The 18557-nt window shown below is 35.4% G+C and overlaps 1 protein-coding gene across 2 annotated transcripts in view; it reads right to left on the minus strand.

Annotated features, from left to right (window-relative positions):
• The window catches only part of tinc (tincar), a 383279-nt gene that overhangs the window by 159329 nt on the left and 205393 nt on the right, over positions 1-18557 (minus strand). For both annotated transcript variants that reach the window (XM_067758474.1, XM_067758478.1), the window contains 2 exons: positions 12632-13602; positions 2690-2805 (listed from right to left, as the gene is read on the minus strand). In XM_067758474.1, the coding sequence (XP_067614575.1) occupies positions 2690-2805; positions 12632-13028 (513 nt within the window). In that variant the 5' untranslated portion in view covers positions 13029-13602. The remainder of the gene's footprint in view (positions 1-2689; positions 2806-12631; positions 13603-18557) is intronic.

Raw genomic sequence — 18557 nt, forward strand, 5'->3', positions numbered from 1 at the left:
TTTTGTATTTTGTTGCACCATATCATTACTGGAGTTGAATGTTGGCATAATTTACTTATATGCTGTAAAGATATTAACTTTTCTTTTAAAATTTGAATTAAAAAAAAATTTTTTTTAAAAAGTGGGCGTGGTCGTTCTCCGATTTTGCTAATTTTTATTAAGCAGACATAAAGTAATAAGGGTAACGTTCCTGCCAAATTTCATCATGATTTCTTCAACGACTGCCAAATTACAGCGTGCAAAACTTCTAAATTACCTTCATTTAAAAGTGGGCGGTGCCACGCCCATTGTCCAAAATTTTACTAGTTTTCTATTCTGCGTCATAAGCTCAACTCACCTACCAAGTTTCATCGCTTAATGAATATTTGGTAATGAATTATCGCACTTTTTCGATTTTTCGAAATTTTCGATATCGAAAAAGTGGGCGTGGTTATTGTCCGATATCGTTCATTTTAAATAGCGATCTGAGATGAGTGCCCAGGAATCTACGTACCAAATTTCATCAAGATACCTCAAAATTTACTCAAGTTATCGTGTTAACGGGCAGACGGACGGACGGACGGACATGGCTCAATCGAATTTTTTTTAGATACTGATGATTTTGATATATGGAAGTCTATATCTATCTCGATTCCTTTATACCTGTACAACCAACTGTTATGCAATCAAAGTTAATATACTCTGTGAGCTCTGCTCAACTGAGTATAATAAAATTATGCAGCATCCTTACAGTTGATTTTATTGCCACGAATCGGAATTGTTGGCCATATTTCAATGCTGCAGCAGTTGCTACTTCTTTTATGTGAATTTGCAACATGAATGAATTTAGTCTTCCAACCGAAATTAACTCACGCATTCCCACAAAATATTTTTGCGGTCGAAAAAGAAACAAAACAATAATAATGGAGTGGATTGAAAAAAAAAAATGAAATATTTATGTAGAATGCATGCGCTGATTAAAAACAAAATTTGGAATAAATATTTTAAAGTTGCAGATTTATTTAAATTATTAAATCATTTGAATTCTTACTTAGATTTGCTTTTTGCAATTCGTTTTCACACTCAATTGATTTTTTCACCTTTCATGAAAATGATGTGGTATATTTAAATTGGTCCGGAAATTCAAAATTGTAGGTCTTTTTTGACAGGTCTGTAGCCTTTTCCACTGTGTATTTTTAAGACCAGGCGACCAGACTGGTGACGCGTACCTCATGAGTGGCCCGCCAATTGCTTTGTACGTGGTTAGCAACATTTCTTTATCTTTTCCCCATGTGCTGCCGGCAAGCGACTTGAAGATTTTGTTGCGACTTTGTACTATAGAAACAATCTCGGTGGCATGAGTCTTGAAGGTTACAGTATTATCGAACGTTGCCCCTAAGATCTTTGGGTGACTGACAGTCGGTAGTGTGACACCATTGACGCGTACGTCCAATATTTGCGAATTTTCAACATCTGTTCCTTCCACGTCGTAAATAGGGTGGCCGTAGATTTTGTCGGTGATAATTCTAAGTTGCGCGAGGTGAAGAAACCGGAAAGATTGGGGATATAGCTGTTTATTTTAGAAACTAATTCATCAATTGAAGGACCAGATCCTGTAGCCAAAATCGTGCAGTCGTCAGCATAGGAATTGATTGTAATTCCTTCTAGTGGGGAAGGGAGTTTTGGTATGTAAAACTCAAACAGAAGCGGGTATAGGACACCACCCTGTGGAATCCCGTGTTTAATTTTTCTAGCTTTAGAAATTTCGTTCCTAAATTGAACCGACGCCTGTCGACCACTCAGATAATTAGCGGTCCATCTTTTTGGACAAGCGAGAAGGTAAGAGCCTTCTATGTCTTGGAGTAGCGTGCCATGGTCAAAGACTTTTGGCAGCTCAAGTGCCACGAGTACCGTCCAATGATGGGGTTTTTGCTGATGCTGATTTAATCCGTAATTAATCTGCGTGCTAAAGGAATTGAGCGCAGTGGTGGTGCTGTGCATTTTACGGAAGCCATGTTGGTACGTGGCTAGGCGAAGATTTGCCGTGAAATGAGGGAGCAGAACGGTTTCCAATGTCTTAGTTACTGGCGAAGGGAGTGATATCGGTCGATAAGACTCGCCTTCTTTAGCTGGTTTGCTAGGCTTTAGTAGCGGGATTATCCTTGCCATTTTCCATTTTTCGGGAATAACGAATTATTCCAGTGACAGGTTGAAAGCATGTGTGACGTATTTTATTCCGTCATCGCCAAGGTCTTTAAGCATTGGCATGGCTATTCCGTCGAGTTTACCTTATCTTAATTCTAACAAAGCAGACAAGAATTACGTTTCCTGTTTATTCCTATCCCCCTTCATTTCGCACAGACCACATCTTACTTACATTCAATGACCGCTGATAACTATCGGTGTGAATTACAAAACATTTTTTTAAATGCATTTATCATAACCGTTGCACTCACTGTGCAATAAATGGTTTTATGCCACTCGCTATGCACCGCAGCGTTGCACCAGCTGGTCAAACATAAAAACATAATTCAAAAGCAAGCACCTAATAAATATGAAAAAAAAAAAAAATGTGCAAACGGTTATAAAGACATTTAGTGCAAGTAATGAAAAATGTATTACGCTTTTATACCACTACCACCTACCCCCCTCCCCACCTTTTATTTTATAGTATGTGTTTACGCATATTTAATACGTTTGCGTTACTCACCTTAAAAACTGCCGATGCAAAGAAAAACGGTAAGAGAATGAAGACGACACCGGAAAGCACAATTTGCAGATTCAATTCAGCTACCGGTTCATATTTCCACGATATCAGCGAACAGCCTGGTCAGCAGCAATTGGTAATGATGACAGCACGTGATAATAGCAAATTGCATCAGAACGGGGAGTGGGGAAAGAAAAACATGATGCAGGTTATTGGAAAATATAACAAAGTTCAAAAATATGATAATTGTATAGTTTTATATTTTGTGATGTACAAAAAAACTAATACAGTAGAATCGCGAAAAAGTTAACCAAAATGTCCCAAGGGTAGTTTACTTTTCCGAAATATTAACTTTTCCAAGCGCCTTACAAATTTGAAAAAATGCAGTAATAAACATCGTTTTTGGGATATAACACATTGAATTTATTTAAATTACTTAGTTTTAATCATTACAGAGCATAAACTAAGATTTAATTTGTACTGGCTGTTTTCACGTTCACAGAACATACATATTAATTTATTCACATTGTAAATATCGACGTACCATATGAAAAGTAACACTTTAAAATATGTTTACAAAGAAATCCTATGAAAAAGATTTTGTAAGTCTTAATTTTCGTATGGCACGTCGATATGTACTAATTTATTTGTAAAAGCTGGTTTAAAGAAGCATTTGAAACTTGTTTTTTTTTCTTATATGTAACAGCTTTTGACAATTTTGCCCGCATATTAATAAGATCTGGTATCTAACTTTTTATCATTATTGTTCTCATACCGCTTTATAAAGTTATTGATGCATCCAACTGCTTCCGAAAAACTCTCTTTCTGTTGTTGCATATCTTGCTCGATAGCTGATTCTTCGTTATCATTATCGGACACTTTGCAATCTTCGTCATCTTCCGTAATTTGAACGTGGTTCCAATTTTCAATGTCGTCAATGCTGACTTCAACACCACCCACATTTGGAAATAACATACAGGGGAATACCCTCACTTCTTTTTATTGGCAAACAAACGGTTGAATTTGAAAAAGCTAAGAAAAGTTAACCAAGAGTTAGCTTTTTAGAGCGCTACGTGGACGTTCAAGCTCGGTCAACTTAGCCGATCGTTTAACTTTCTCGAAAGTTAACTTTTTCGCGATTCTACTGTACAAATTTCACAGAGGGTTAATGAAATAATTAGTCTAATTTTCTGCATTAAGTTCTGGTTTTTCAGTACAATTCCAACGCAGCTTATCAGCTAAACTTATTCTGCAGTTTTTCAGTATATTTTAGCTGAAGTTTAAGCTCAGCTTAAGCGGCCGATCTGGCAGGGTTAAACTATAGTTGGCAGTGGCGCATTTGGGCTTAAGTACAACTACAACTCATGTTGCGTGTTGACAACAAGGCATAATTCTAAAATCTCAAAAGTTGCTTCGAAAGAGTGACTCAACATTCTGAACAAAACATGAAATGTTTTTTAAAACAAAAATGCTATTACTTAAGTTGAAAAAAAGATAGTTCTCGACTTACATACATTTATGTGTGGTTCTCTCACTGGACTCAAATATAAGATTACAATGCTACATTATTTTCAAGAAAATAGAATAAAATATGTATAACTTATTTTTACCTAATAGCGCTTCTTTAGTGCTATCAACCAGTGCCCGTATTACGTGGTACGATCCGTGATCGAAACTCTCTTTTGAAATGACAATAGCTCCGAAATGGTAGGTCGGATTAATGGCATATGCGAACTAGCGACAAATAGTACTCGTTAGATCAACAGCTTATTATACTTTTTAGAAACAGTTTGACAGTTGCATAGAAAATGGTTTTCAGTCACTGGTGTTTATTTCTCACAATAAACAGCTGTTGGCTTTGGTGGTACCACCTCGGGGAAGATTTTCAACCCAACTCAACTCCATCCAAAATAGGATATAAACTGGAGAAATATGTTGCATATGCATTTGAAAGCTGTACATTTATCAAAATCTCTCAAAGGTCGGTGTATCGAGTTTTTTGGTTATAAGGTAAATGAGGAAACCATCAGCAATCTGTGCTTCCATTTCCATGGTTTGTAATGAGCGTAGGTGTGCATTTAACTTGTCGTTCAATGAGCGCAGGCCAACAGCGCAGCCACCTTCGACATTTTTGAGCGAAAATATTTCCTTTATATGAGCCTGAAAATTGAGCAGCAGATTTCCAAAACGTTTCTTCAAAAGATCTAAAGCTTCGTCGTAGTTAGCGTCACTTGGCTCCAAGGACCAAATTGTGTCCAAGGCGGCACATCTTAAATTTGCCCGTAGATGATGAAACTTTTAAATTTTGCTTAGTTCACTGCAGTTGTTAATAACAGAGTTAAACATTGCGATGAAGTCTGGCCAATATATGTATGCACCACTGAAGTGTGGAATTTTCAATTCGGGAAGCCGGTTGCGTTGAGATATTATAAACGAGGGTGATGAATCATCGATTGCCAATGGGTGAGCTGTTGTTTAATGTGCAATACCGGCCCTGCGCTGATTGAGTTCCCGAGTCAGTTTGCCTTTAACCTCCATATGTAGCGTAGCGAACGACTTCGCTATCTAACTCGTTGTGATCTTCAGTTTCAAGGCAGGATTGAGCGTCATCAAAACTTGCTCGCAGACGCTCGACTAACTCCAAACGCATAGAAATGTCGACCTCATCTAAGGTCGCTAAATAATCCGTAGACAATTATTGGTTGACTTTATCTAGCTGCTTTTTTAACGAAATAGTCCTCTTTTTGTTGAGGGACTCTGTTACGCCAACACCAGTGGCACCTTTAAGTCCAGGAGACATGTTAAATTGTCGTTGATTAAGCCGGTAACTTATACGGTGATGTGTGCACGGCGAAGAAAAGTCCCAATAAAGCGATGAATCTTGTACGTGAATACGATCACGTCGGGGTCACCAATGTAACGAGCTGACAAGGTTTTTTGTCAGCTGATGCGAAATAAAAACGATGCGACAATTATGATGTGCTAAAGTAGACTGATAACTTTATTTTTGACTTTCAGAATTCAAGTTCATACCTTTCGCATATGAGAATATGCTTAGTACATAACTGGTAAATTTATTGTTTTACAAACTAATGACCGTTACCGTTATCGGTTGGCCTAATGCGACAAACTAAATTTATTTATTAATACCTTCAGCTGTTATAAGTATGCTCAACAAAGTGTATGATACATACATACGTACATATGTGCATACAGCAATGCATATAATGAAACAATAGAAATATAACGTTGAATGCGGTGGATGATGGGAGAAGATGACTACAGAAAAAGGTCGATGCACAGGCATATTTAACCTTTCCATGGACATCAATGCTTAACCCTTAACAGTCGGAAAATAATTTGAGCTTGACGTGGGAGATCAACTCGAGAACTAAACATTTTACAAAATTTCTCAAAAGATGGATAGTAATTGGAGAATGAAGTTGGATATCAACTTGATAACTATCTGGTTTAAGAATAATTAGAGAGTTGGATAACAGCTCCGGAATTAGATACATATATGTTACCCGTCCTATGAAAAGGTGGCTTATAACTCAAAAAAAAGAAAAACTACTAAGAAACTGAAGAAATGCATTGTTTATCTTTAACAGCTGTTTCTCGCAATTTCTTTTTTGAGTCATAAGCCACATTTTCATAAGCCGGGTCACATATATTTCTCTAAGGCTGGAGAAATATTTATTCCATGTTTGTTGGGTAAACAAAATCCAGCTGTTGCCGTATCTACATATTATCTAGATAATAAAATAAAATAATTAAAAAAAAAAATGTTTAGTAAAACGGTTTTATTGAAAACAATACTTACATGAAGTAATAATAATACTAAAAGATAGAAAATAATTAGATAGGTCCTAGGTACTAGTCATCACACTCCTCATCAATCTAGGGCGTTGATCAGACAATTAAATAAAAGAGTTGGGCGCGTGAAATTTCTAAAAACGTGAGGCGTAGCATAACATGATTAAGGTTCAGTTGGTCTTATATATGACTATCAATATAAATTTGACACGTCCACCGCTTTTATTTGTTTGTTTGATCAACGCTTAGATTGATGAGGAGTGTGATGCTAGTACCTAGGATCTACCTAATTATTTTCAAGCTTTTAGTGTTATTATTATTTCATGTAAGTATTGTTTTCAATAAAACCGTTTAACTAAACAATTTTAGTCTTTATTTAATTGCCTATTATTTCTCATTCTATTTCGTTCATTTAGTGAATCATTATTACAAAGACTTTCCTGACAATTTGTTACAATCTAAGTTCTCAATACATAATCATTCCAAAGACTTTACTCGACCTTGTGTCACGTATGCTTGTCCCTCCTCGAACTCGAAAAGTATTTTGATGTCACTTCTACCGGACTGTATGTAATATTTGTTCCTAATATGAGCCAAATCGGACATCATAGGGCGCTTTCTATTCATGTATGTATTATGTGTTCCAAATATGGACCAAATCGGACCACAAATACAATTTTTTTTAATATCTCGATCCTATCGCCACCTAGCGGCGTTTTTTTTCATAGGTCGCTTTCTATTCTTGTATGTATTATGTGTCCAAATATGAGCCATATCGTACCACAAATACGATTTTTTGAAAATTTCGATCCATGCGCCACATATCGGAATTTTTTTCTTATTATTGCGTTGTCACCGAGTTCTGAACTATATTCCAAGTTTCAAGCTTGTAGCTTATCGGGAAGCTACTTAAATTTCAATTACAAAATTTGTGCCGCCCAACCAGCCTGTCAAGTCAACTTAAATAAAACTGTTTAATTAAAAACAGTGTTACCGTACAAAAAGGCCTAACCCAAAGGCGGGATTAAACTTTGACTGAAAAACTGCTCAGTAGTTTAACTGAATTTTGAATTTGGCTAGAGTTTAAGCAAACTTAACTTAAGCTTAGCTTAACCAACTATTGAAAAACCGTGCCTTAAACCAATGACGAAATAAAACCAGACAGATGAAGTCATTATCACAAAATGGAGTCGCATTTGACAATACTCGCCCTCATAAGTGTTGCTTATTGATTTATCTGCAGCTTTGATTTTTTCAGTATCATAAAATAATACTACATTAATGCATTTCTGAAATAACTTGCAGGCAGACAACGCTTGTGGTCCGTATTTACTTTTGTGGGAGGTTTTTTTTCTTTTCCTGAGTGGAAATGTAAAATTTTTAGTCAACGCAACTGAATAGCTGGATCTTCATAGTCCACAACTGAGGAATACGAAAACAGACTTTTGACGCCAATGAGATGATTGACGCTCTGACAAAAGTCATGAAATCGCGGAATAGGATCTAGCAGGCTTGTAATACGAATGCTAGGGATCGGTGGTACACGGTTCCGAGGCCCAACATTTATCTATTTAATAAATCGTTAAGAGGCTGGTGTAAAAATATAAAGCGGCAGAGCTTACAGAAATTCTTTGATGGCAAAGAAGAAATATGTCTTCTATCAAACTTTATTTTTAACAGCACTGGGTGACCCTGGGAACGTTCTCTGGCTAACCCTTTTCATCCCTACTTGTTTCCTGTCCACTCTGCATTTTCTAGTTTACCTTATTCGGACCATTCAAATTTCCTATCCCTTTCATTATTTCGTAAATCTTCCCCTTTTTTACTCTTCCTGCTCTTGCTCTTATCCAAGTCTAACTATCACTATTACTCTTAATCTTATCCTAGTATTATTCTCACTCTTAATGTAAACCTCTTTTTACTAATTTCTCTCAAACAATTACCTTCTTATCATTCTTACTTTTACTCTTACTCTCCCTCTTGCTCTTGGTCTCTTTACTTTTCCCACTTCCCGCCCACTTCCTCTACTTTTTCTTTCTATTGCCTCTGTTTTCTTATAACTTTTCTGTCATGTTCCCGTTTTCAATGTGTGAGATATATCGAGCTTGACTCTTTTCCAGGTTCCGAACTATGATCAGGACAACTACGATGACAGATTTATAGAGTGCTATTGACAAGTGTTATTCTCCGTTGGATTTCTAAGCTAATATTGCAGAGAAGATAGAACTTACAGAAGAAAATTCTGCGCACAAAACTGGGATATCTTAAAAAAAACTGCATCTGCTCCTTGGTATCATAGGTTGGTTTCTCCACTATAAATAAATTTGAAAAAAAAAACGCAGAAAGTATGATATTTCAGTATTGAATACACTTGGAATCCCACTCCGATAGGAGAACCAAATGAAGAACCATGTGGTTCTCCTTGATGTTACCAATTAGCGCCAGTTAACGAAACAAAGCGAGCTTTAATCGATTTAATAACTTTTTTTTTAATCGAGTCGAAATATCGATTTTCCAAAAAAAAAATGAATAAAATCCAGCTCTATGTGTTCTGTGGAGCCCTAAAAGGAACGATATTCTTTTATCTTCAGTCAAATTTGATTTACAGACAAAATTTTTGTGTCTTTGTGTCATCCTCAGTGTAATTTTTTGCTAATTTTTGTTTTTTGTTTTAACCTCGAATGGAGAGCAGTTTTCATCAGCCCTTGCAATACACATGCGTCACGATGTAATAATAAAGGTGATGTCAACAACATAACCTCACTTTTTCAGTAACCCTCTTTTCCAGTATTTATTTATTTATTTTTATTTTTTTTTTCTTTATTGACAACAAAGTTTAAAATTATTACAAGATTTCTCAAAAAAAGCGAAGTTTTTGCAAGAGAAAATAGCTTATTTCTATTTTACTGTATTTGTTATCAATTGTTATGAGAGGTTACAATGAAAGACAACAGTAAGGAAATAATAATAATCAAAATTTAATTAAAACTAAAATTTAGCTTAATAATTGAATATTTTTTTTTTTATAAATTAAAATATAGTGTAAAACGTACTTTGCATCTAGATATTAAAATCAAAATTTGTAAGAAGTAGCCGTTTGACCTCGAATTTAAAGCATTGCACATTTCTTGCATTTTTAACTTCAACTGGAAGTTTGTTCAAAAGTTTAACACCATAATGTCTTAGTGATTTTGTACATCTTTCCGTCCGAAAGGTATGTGGTTTCATATTTATTCTAACTCTAAGTGTATATTCTGGGGTTGTTTCTTCTGGAATGTCTAGATTATGCTTTATTAAGTTATTTTTAATTTTATAAAATAATATTATAGCTCGAAGGATGGAGTTCTTGCGTACATCAAGCCTGTCTTGGTATAGCAGTTCACTTGCTGTCCTTAGCGCCAGATTCAAAATGTTTTTTGTTATTTTATTTTGAATTCTTTGTATTTCATTTGTTAGCTGTTCGAAACAAGTGTTCCAAATTGGATTTGAATAATTAATATGTGAGTTGACCAAGGCGTTGTACAGAAGCTAATTGTGTTTTTGTGGAATAAGTTTTCGATTTCTATAAATAGCAAAATTTAGTGGTATTAATTTCATTTTCAATTTGTTTATATGTTCTAGCCAGTTTAAATTGGCATCAAACCAAATTCCGAGGTACTTTAAATTGTCGACTCTCGAAATAAAGCTGCCCTCCAGATAAATTCCCTTCAAATCATTCAAACTGGGTATATTTTTATAATTGCTGAATATTATAAATTATGCTGAAACCATTGTGAAATTAACTTAAGATCTCTTTGCATATAAGCCAAGAGGTCATCGAGGCTATCAGTAGCATACAAAAAGGTCCCGTCATCGGCATAGAATTGCGGAATTCCATTCAATTCAAGTTTAAATATGTTGTTTATGTATAATAAAAATAATGTGGCAGCTAACTTCAATCCTAGTGGAACGCCAGATTTAACATTTTTAATTGAGCTTTTTGTATCTTTGATTTGGAAAAATTGTTTTCTATTAGTTAAAAAGCTTTCGAAGAGGTTAATAGCACTGCCATTAACTCCCAACTCGTTAAGCATTTGGATTATAATATAGATATTTACTGAGTCAAACGCTTTTCTGAGATCTATTGAGAGCATTGCAACATATTTTTTCTTATCTAAGTTTTCATATAAAAATTCTGTGCAATTGATACTGGCAGATAATGTGCTTCAGTTTTTGGTAAATCCAAACTGATTATCGCTTATTATATTGTTAATTTTAATAAAATGTTTGAGTCGGTTCAGCAAAATGCTTTCGAAAACCTTATCGATTGCACTCAATTTTGTTATTGGCCTGTAGTTTGAGCAAACCTCCTTTCTTCCAGATTTGTGAATGGGAACTACAGACCCGATTTTCAATTCATCTGGATACTGACCGCTCTCGTAGCACTGATTTATAAAATTCGACAAGGGACCAGATAACACGTCTTAATATTTCTGTAAAAATTTTGTTGAAATTCCATCGGGCCCGTTGGCCGACCTTGGGTTAAGGCTGCAAATTGCACGGCTTACTTTCTCGATATTGCAGTGACTCATATCAAAAGGATGACGTATTTCAGCCTCGGGCTACTCAAAGTTTTCCGGAGCGTTTGTACTGTTTATAAAATAGTTATTAAAAGTATCAGCTATTTTAGAATGTTTTGTTAAAACTTTATCATTGTATTCTATTTGTGAGATTTCCAGAGACGATGCATTCTTTTGCCCATATATTTGTATTACAAAAGTATTAAATTTTGATTGCTTTATTTTTTGTATAAAATTCCCCTAAAAATTTGTTTTCTGCAAACATTTTTCTATATTCTTTTGGGGAACACAAAGTTACGTTCATCTTTTTGGCTAAACAGTTCTAATAGCAGCTTATATAGTTAGACTATTTCTAAACGTATAGTAAAATCTACTACGATCGTAGTAGAACTCCAAGGCAGTTCTGTATGATAGACAACCCTCTAAATTATGCATGCCGAACTTGTCAGAATAAGGAAAAACGTTAACGGGATGAGAACACCTGATATTCATATCATAATGGAATTGAGTCTGTTTTCAATTGATCTTCTTAAAATTTAAATAATATCTTCTTTTTCGAATGAAAAAATTTGTTATTTACTTTTTTGGGATGAAAAAAATCAAAATTTGAGTTTTCCTTTTGGTTCTGATGTGGCAGAAAAACTTTCAACGTGCCATGATGAAATGAATATTCAGGTGTTCTCATCCCGTTGACGTTTTCCCTTATTTTGTCAAGTTCGGCATGTATAATTTAGAGGGTGGTTTATCATACAGAACTACCTTTGAGTTCTACTACGATCGGATTAGATTTAACTATACGTTTAGAAATATTCTGACTATATAAGCCGCTACTAGAATTGTTTAGTCAAAAAGATGAACGTCACTTTGTATTCCCTAACAGAATTTAGACAAACTTTTGCAGAAAACTAATTTATTTGAAGAATTTGTACGAAAAATTAATCAATCCAAATTTATTAATTTTGAAATACACGTAAATACTGGCAAATAGAGCTGCCAAAAAAGTGGGGTTATGTTGTTGACATCACCTTTACTATTACACCATGCAACGTGCGTTCTTTCAAAGTAACGCCAGCGCCAAAACAACGCAAAAGTTGAAAGTGTTTGGGCCTTTAGAAGCTATGAAATTCTTAGAAGATAAGTAAGAGCTCTTAGGGTAGGTTTGCCCATTGACCTATTAACCATGCTTTGCAATGTCAATACTCCGATCTCATAACCCCCCTTTGCTTCTTGTTCCCTATCCTTTGGTACTGAGATAACAAATTCGCTAGACAAATTTAAGCGAATTTTTCTCTTTGCCAACTTTCATAATTAAAAACCTAAACACAACTGTTTCTACAACTAAATTAATAAAGGAAGTTCTCATAACTTATTTGATAGCAGCAAATTTCCTTTCTACATACATCACATGAATTAAGTTTATGTAAGTAAAATTTAGATTCACTCATAAATACTACAGCCCGACCGACCAGACCACAGACACATGAACTTGCATCATTTGTGAGCAGTTTGCATTTTCTAAATACTACCAAAGTATGTATGTATGAAGGCTTGATTATATGTTCTTACTTACCAAGGAACCGATAGGCACCATGTACAGCCAAATAGCCTTGGAATAACGTCAGCAAAACTCCATACCAAATGGACCACAACGAATTTAAATGCAAGTAATTGTTGTGATCCAAATGTCCACCCGAATGCATCAGTATGTTGTGGTAATTGTTGTTGGCATGTTTACGTTTCGAATTCATGTATTTCTGTGGAAAATGTTGTTGATGCTGCTGTTGTTGTTGTTGTTGGTGTGGTTGCGTTGGTAACGGTGGTGGTAATGGTGGTGGCAAAGGTATCGACGACTGATGATGCTGCTGATGGTTGTAGCTATGATTCTGATTATTATGGCTACTTACATTGGTTTGTATAGAATTCGAAATATTCGAATTCAAGTTGGGTGTTGGGCACTTTTTACCCATCGATGTGGTAGTAATGTGTGTTGTTGTTACTAAGTGGGAGGCCACTGTTATTACAGTTTCTTTTTGTGCTGTTTGCAGTTGCTTACAATATTGTTGTTTGTATTGTATAACAACAATAACAATAGTTGTATAAAATCATTAGAATTGTAGTGAATCATGCATTGGTGAAGCGTTAGTTTGAGTCACTACCAAGCAGAACTTGTAGTACTTGTGATATGCACCCTGTATGCAATGTGTTTGTTTGCGTGTGATATGATGAAATCGTGCCTCAACAAAAATGCCAAGTTATGCTCTCGAACATTCAACACCAGTGCCTGCAGCTATTTGTTACAAGTTTTTGTTTTATCTTTTATTACAATTTTTTTTGTTGTGGTTGTAGAATTTCAATTAAAATTTTGTGCTGTCACTTGGTTTATTTTACAATCTATTGCATTTACTGTCTGTTGTATTCGACATGTTGTCACTAAAACAATATCGGTTGTAAATTGCAAAATATTGTTCTTCGTAAAACCACTCTAAATTTTTTTTGAAGTTTATCTACTTTTAATTGCATCAATTTCGTTTCCAAATTTCTCTGAAAAAATAAAAATAATAAGAGTATTTATATTAGATGAAACTAAAAACAAGTAAGGGTGTTTAAGTTCGGGTGTAATCGCACATCATATATTCAGTTCATTTCAAATAAATTACTTTTTCGAATTTAGTTATAAGGGATTTTTTTTTTAGGCTTTCAAAATGTTGTGTAATGCTTAATCGGAAAAGGGGCGTGACACCGCCCATTAAAAAAAAGAAATGTCTCCCAATTTCCTCTTACATTAAAACTTGGTAAGTGAAATATCATTGATACAAAACTTTTATCGCTAAGATATAGCTTATTATTCTAGTGTACTACCCTTTTTAAAATCCTTTATATATAAAAGTGGGCGTGCTCTTTAACCGATCCTGTCCATTCCTGCCAGAAATATTTCCAGCTATTAGGAAATAATGTGCACCCAATCTTATCACGATCCCTTAATTTTTCTTCGAGTTATGGCTTCCGAAACATAGAAAATTGCTTGGTCAAAATAGGGGCGGTGCCACGCCCATTTTTTTAATTTTAGTTTTTTGCTTTTTCTTTTTTTGCAAAGATAAAGCTTACTTTATTCATCCACGACCCTTTTAAAAATCTTTTATATAAAAGTGGGCGTGGTCCTTAACCGATTTCGTAAATTTTTCTTCAAAGCATTCCTTATAGTAAAGGCAACCTCTTTACCGAATTTTGTTACGATAGGTTTAACGGTTTTTGATATATAATGAATAATATTTGTAAAATTGATTTTATCACAAGTGGGCGGTGCTACGCCCATTATCAAAAAATTTTTTTAAATCTTTGTCAAGAGTCTCAATATCAGTCCCACCGACAAATTTCAATAAATGGCAAAATTAGAATGACAACCGCGGTAGTAGCCGGACAACTGAAAGCGGCAATAGGTCGTAGTGGGAAGTATCGTGATTACAACGGCTCGGCAAGAACTAGGCGGACGGCACTAGTTGACAAATGGGGCGACCTACAGTGAAGGCAAGGTGCTGGGGCGCGTACCAGAAGCGAAATCCGAACGTCGACGAAAACGAAAGGCTTGCAGAGGTTAGTATTTAACTCTTTTGAGTAGTAATCTACAAAAAGAACTGTGAAGACTAGTGTAAAAACTCGCTCAATGCCTAGACACCCCGCATAACTCAAAATTTCTTGCTAAGGAGGAAAGTAGCGAAAGGAGATGCAAGTGATATGGTAAAATAACGTGTTTCTGATATATCAGCTGATTCCGATGGCATCGTCAAGATTGGTATATGTGGACACAAAGATAGGGGAAGATTGAAATGAAATTTTCAACACAAATTAGTCCAATATATATGCCCAGCTAACCCCAAAATATTTATCTTAATATATAAAAAACACGTGTCACAACATTTTTGGGCGCGATGGACTCCTAAACTACTGAACCGATTTTGAATTTATTTTGCACCCCTTATGTAGTTTGATCTAACTTGAGGGATAGGATAGGTTATATCTCAGTTTATAGTCGCAATATTATTTTATTACAAATTTTTTCATTTGTTTATACGTAATAATAAAATGTTACGTATACGCAGTGGCACTCGTATTTTCAGGTGGTGCGGATATACTTCCGTGTAATTGCTTGGTGTTTAATTAAACAACCTGCTTATCAATAAAAAAATATTATAGCGAATGATATCAAGTATAGAACATCACCAGGCCCGCCGAGAGGGTGGGGGGGGGAGGGGTTCTGAGGGGGTCCGCGATTTACCATTTAATTCAGGAGAGTCTTTAGTTTTGTAGAGGGTAATTTTCATACCCCTGGGTGACTAGGGTATCGAGATATAGGCCAAAACGTGGGCTAGTGAATGCCTGACAGTCTTTATACAATATTGATATCAAATGAAAGCTGTTGATGAGTGCTTTAGTACAGAGTAATATATTATCCAGAGATGGACTGGGACTGGGGTTAGGACTAGGACTGGGACTGAGACTCGGAGTGGGACTGGGACTGGGACTGGTATAAAATACATACCACCCTCTGGGAAAGGCAATAAGGGATGCAGAAGAACGAGAAGAAATTGAGAGAAGATAAAAGAGAGAAGAAGAAGGAGATTGAGAAGGAGATAGAATGAGACGAGGATGGAGATAGATTAAGCGAAAAAGACGGAGGGAGGAGTGAATAAAAGGATTAGGAAAAAGTGAAGAGGGGGGAGGCAAAGTCAGACGGAAAAAGCTTATTAAAATGTATGCAGATAGGCCAAATTTAGGGCAGGACAACGTCTGCGGGGTCTTCTAGTACGATGTGAATATCAAGTGAATCGTGTAAGTGAGTGATGAATATCTGAAGAGTAGTTAGTATCACAGAGTTGCTAGTTTCTTTCAAGACATTTAGTGAGTAGCGCAAGTATTGCTGAATAGTGTACATACCGAATGTAAGCTTAAGTCAAAAATGAAGCCGGCACCGAAATCGGACGGCGTGTTATCAATTTACGGTTTGTTATCCATGAGTGATTGCTGGGATATGGACGTATTATACATTTATTATCGACGTATCATCGATGTATTATCGACGAGGTATAGACAATTTATCGATTTGTTATAAACATGATATCGAAAGCAAAGGTTATCGATGAGTTTTTGCTGACGAGAAGTCGATTTCTTACCGAAAAGTGTTTGATTAAGCATGCCTGCAAAAATAGGTTTTTTTTTTACCTTTCATGAACATGAATTGGTATATTAACTTTGGTGCGATGTTTGTAACGTTGAGAAATATAGAAGATAGACTCACCATTAAGTATACCGAAGTGATCAGGGCCACGAACTGAGTTGATATAGCCATGTCCGTCTGTCCGTCCGTCCGTCTGTGTGTTTGAACGCAAACTAGTCCCTCAAATTTGGAGATTACGAACGGGATAAGATTATTGTTCAGCCCCATTCATGAAAGATATGAAGTCTTCGGCATAGCCGAAGACAGTCCCGTCCTTACTTGTTTTTTGTTTTTTTGTTTTGGATCAGGAAGTTATTTCCGACGTATTTTTGCGAGCTGAATCCAAATCCATCCTCATATTTGGTCCAGCACGTCAGGATTTTGCGCTGTTTTTAGCATTATTAGAGTTTTAAGTTTTGGGTTTATGGGTTTTGGATTTATTAATTTAGGATTTAGGGTTATGGGGTTTATGTTTATGGGGTTAAGGATTGATTGGATATATGATTATGGGTTTTGCTTGGATTTCTATTGAATTTTATGATTTTGAGCCTATTTTTTGAGGTTAGGGAAAACCTGACGCGATGAGGTTATGTGCGCTCCGGATTCGGTTTCAGCATGCTGGATGACATATAGTAAGGCAAGTCAGATCCCTTTTTTAAAGAAAGTTGAAAGTTTTTCAAAATTTTCCTCCGCCATATTGGCTCCGCCATTTTGAAATTTGAATCGAGGCGTTCCAAAATGGATTTTGTAGGGAAAGAGTTGTTCTCATAGATACTGTAAGCAGATTTGCATAAAAAAATTTCCTATTATTAAAATATAAACTCAAAAAATGCTAAAAACAGCGTTTTTCGCACATTTAGTTTAGGATATCTCAAAAACCTGACGTGCTGGACCAAATCTGAGGATGGATTCGGACTCGGCACGCAGAAATACGTCAGAAATGACTGATTCGAAACAAAAAAAACCTGTGTTATTTATCGAAAAGGTATTGGTATGTGATCAAAAATTTAGCAATTTGTTATCGAAAACTTATCGATTTGTTATCGGAGTGTTACCAATTTGTTATCGGCTGGCTACCTATTTGTTCTCGAAAAATTATGGGTTTGTTTTTGAAAAGTTTTCCATTTGATATAAAAAAGTTATCGATTTTTTATTAGTTAGCGGAGTGTTGGTAGTTTTTTATCGGTTTTTTATCGATTTGTTATCATCGACTCGTCGGTTTGTTATGAAACAGATACCGATAAAACCTCAATATAAAACATATGTATAAGTAACATGCCGATAGCAGGCCAATAAGTAACCAAGAAGAAGCTGGTGACTCGGCGATAATAAATCGATATCAAGCGAAATAATCTCACCTACAAAGCAATCGTCGTTTTTTAATTGATAACACAATACACCAGAAACATATTTTTATGCTTTAAATGATATCCCAAAAAACTTTTGTTTTGCGGTTGCCTACACAATAGCCTTTTGCTAAAGCTAACTCAATTCATTGCACAATATTTTTGTTAGTTAACTTAATTGAATTTAATAACGTTTTTCAATTTTAATTAAGTTTTGTTTTACTATAATAAAATTGTACACAAGGCGTCACCGCAAAATTTTATACAAGTTAATGAATTTATTTGCAACATTCATTAATGACTTAATTAAATTTAGCTGCGTGCCATAAATATATCTAGTACACATAACAGACGTGTATTTGGGGCATTCCATGCCAACACATCCTACCGGTGGATATCGCAATACCGTTTTTGTTAAAATTTAGAGAACTTTTTGTTAATTTCTTTGTCTTTATGAAAAAGTTCGTAAAAAATTATCAAATTTGAGGGAAATTGCTGATGCAAAATACATTTTTAGGATAATTTGGATGAAATGCCCCTTATGTAACAAAAATATCAGTTATTTGGAAAATATTTTGTATTAACAGAGTTTTTTGATGCGGAGCACCCATAACTGTTTCTCATACAGCATAATTAATAAAACCGCGCTTAGTTGTTTTGAGTTTGAATTAGAGATGGAACAAAGACAGATTTTAAACTCTTAAAGTACCATGCCATTTTCTCTCGACACAGTCCATGACTCCGAAGGCGGTTTTCGTTTCGAAAGGGGGTTTGTTCTCAATTGTTGTTTCCTCAATTACCAGTTCCGGGTATATATTTTGAAGAATTTATCGGTTTATCGGTTAATCTCCTGCACAGTAGTCCGAAGCCTCCTTATGTTCGTTTTCATGCTACTTTCCTCCGTACAGTTGATTCTTATGCGCTAGATTTCTACGTAC

This window comes from Eurosta solidaginis, chromosome 1 (assembly GCF_040869045.1).
Source record: "Eurosta solidaginis isolate ZX-2024a chromosome 1, ASM4086904v1, whole genome shotgun sequence".
Taxonomy (NCBI): Eukaryota; Metazoa; Arthropoda; class Insecta; order Diptera; family Tephritidae; genus Eurosta; species Eurosta solidaginis.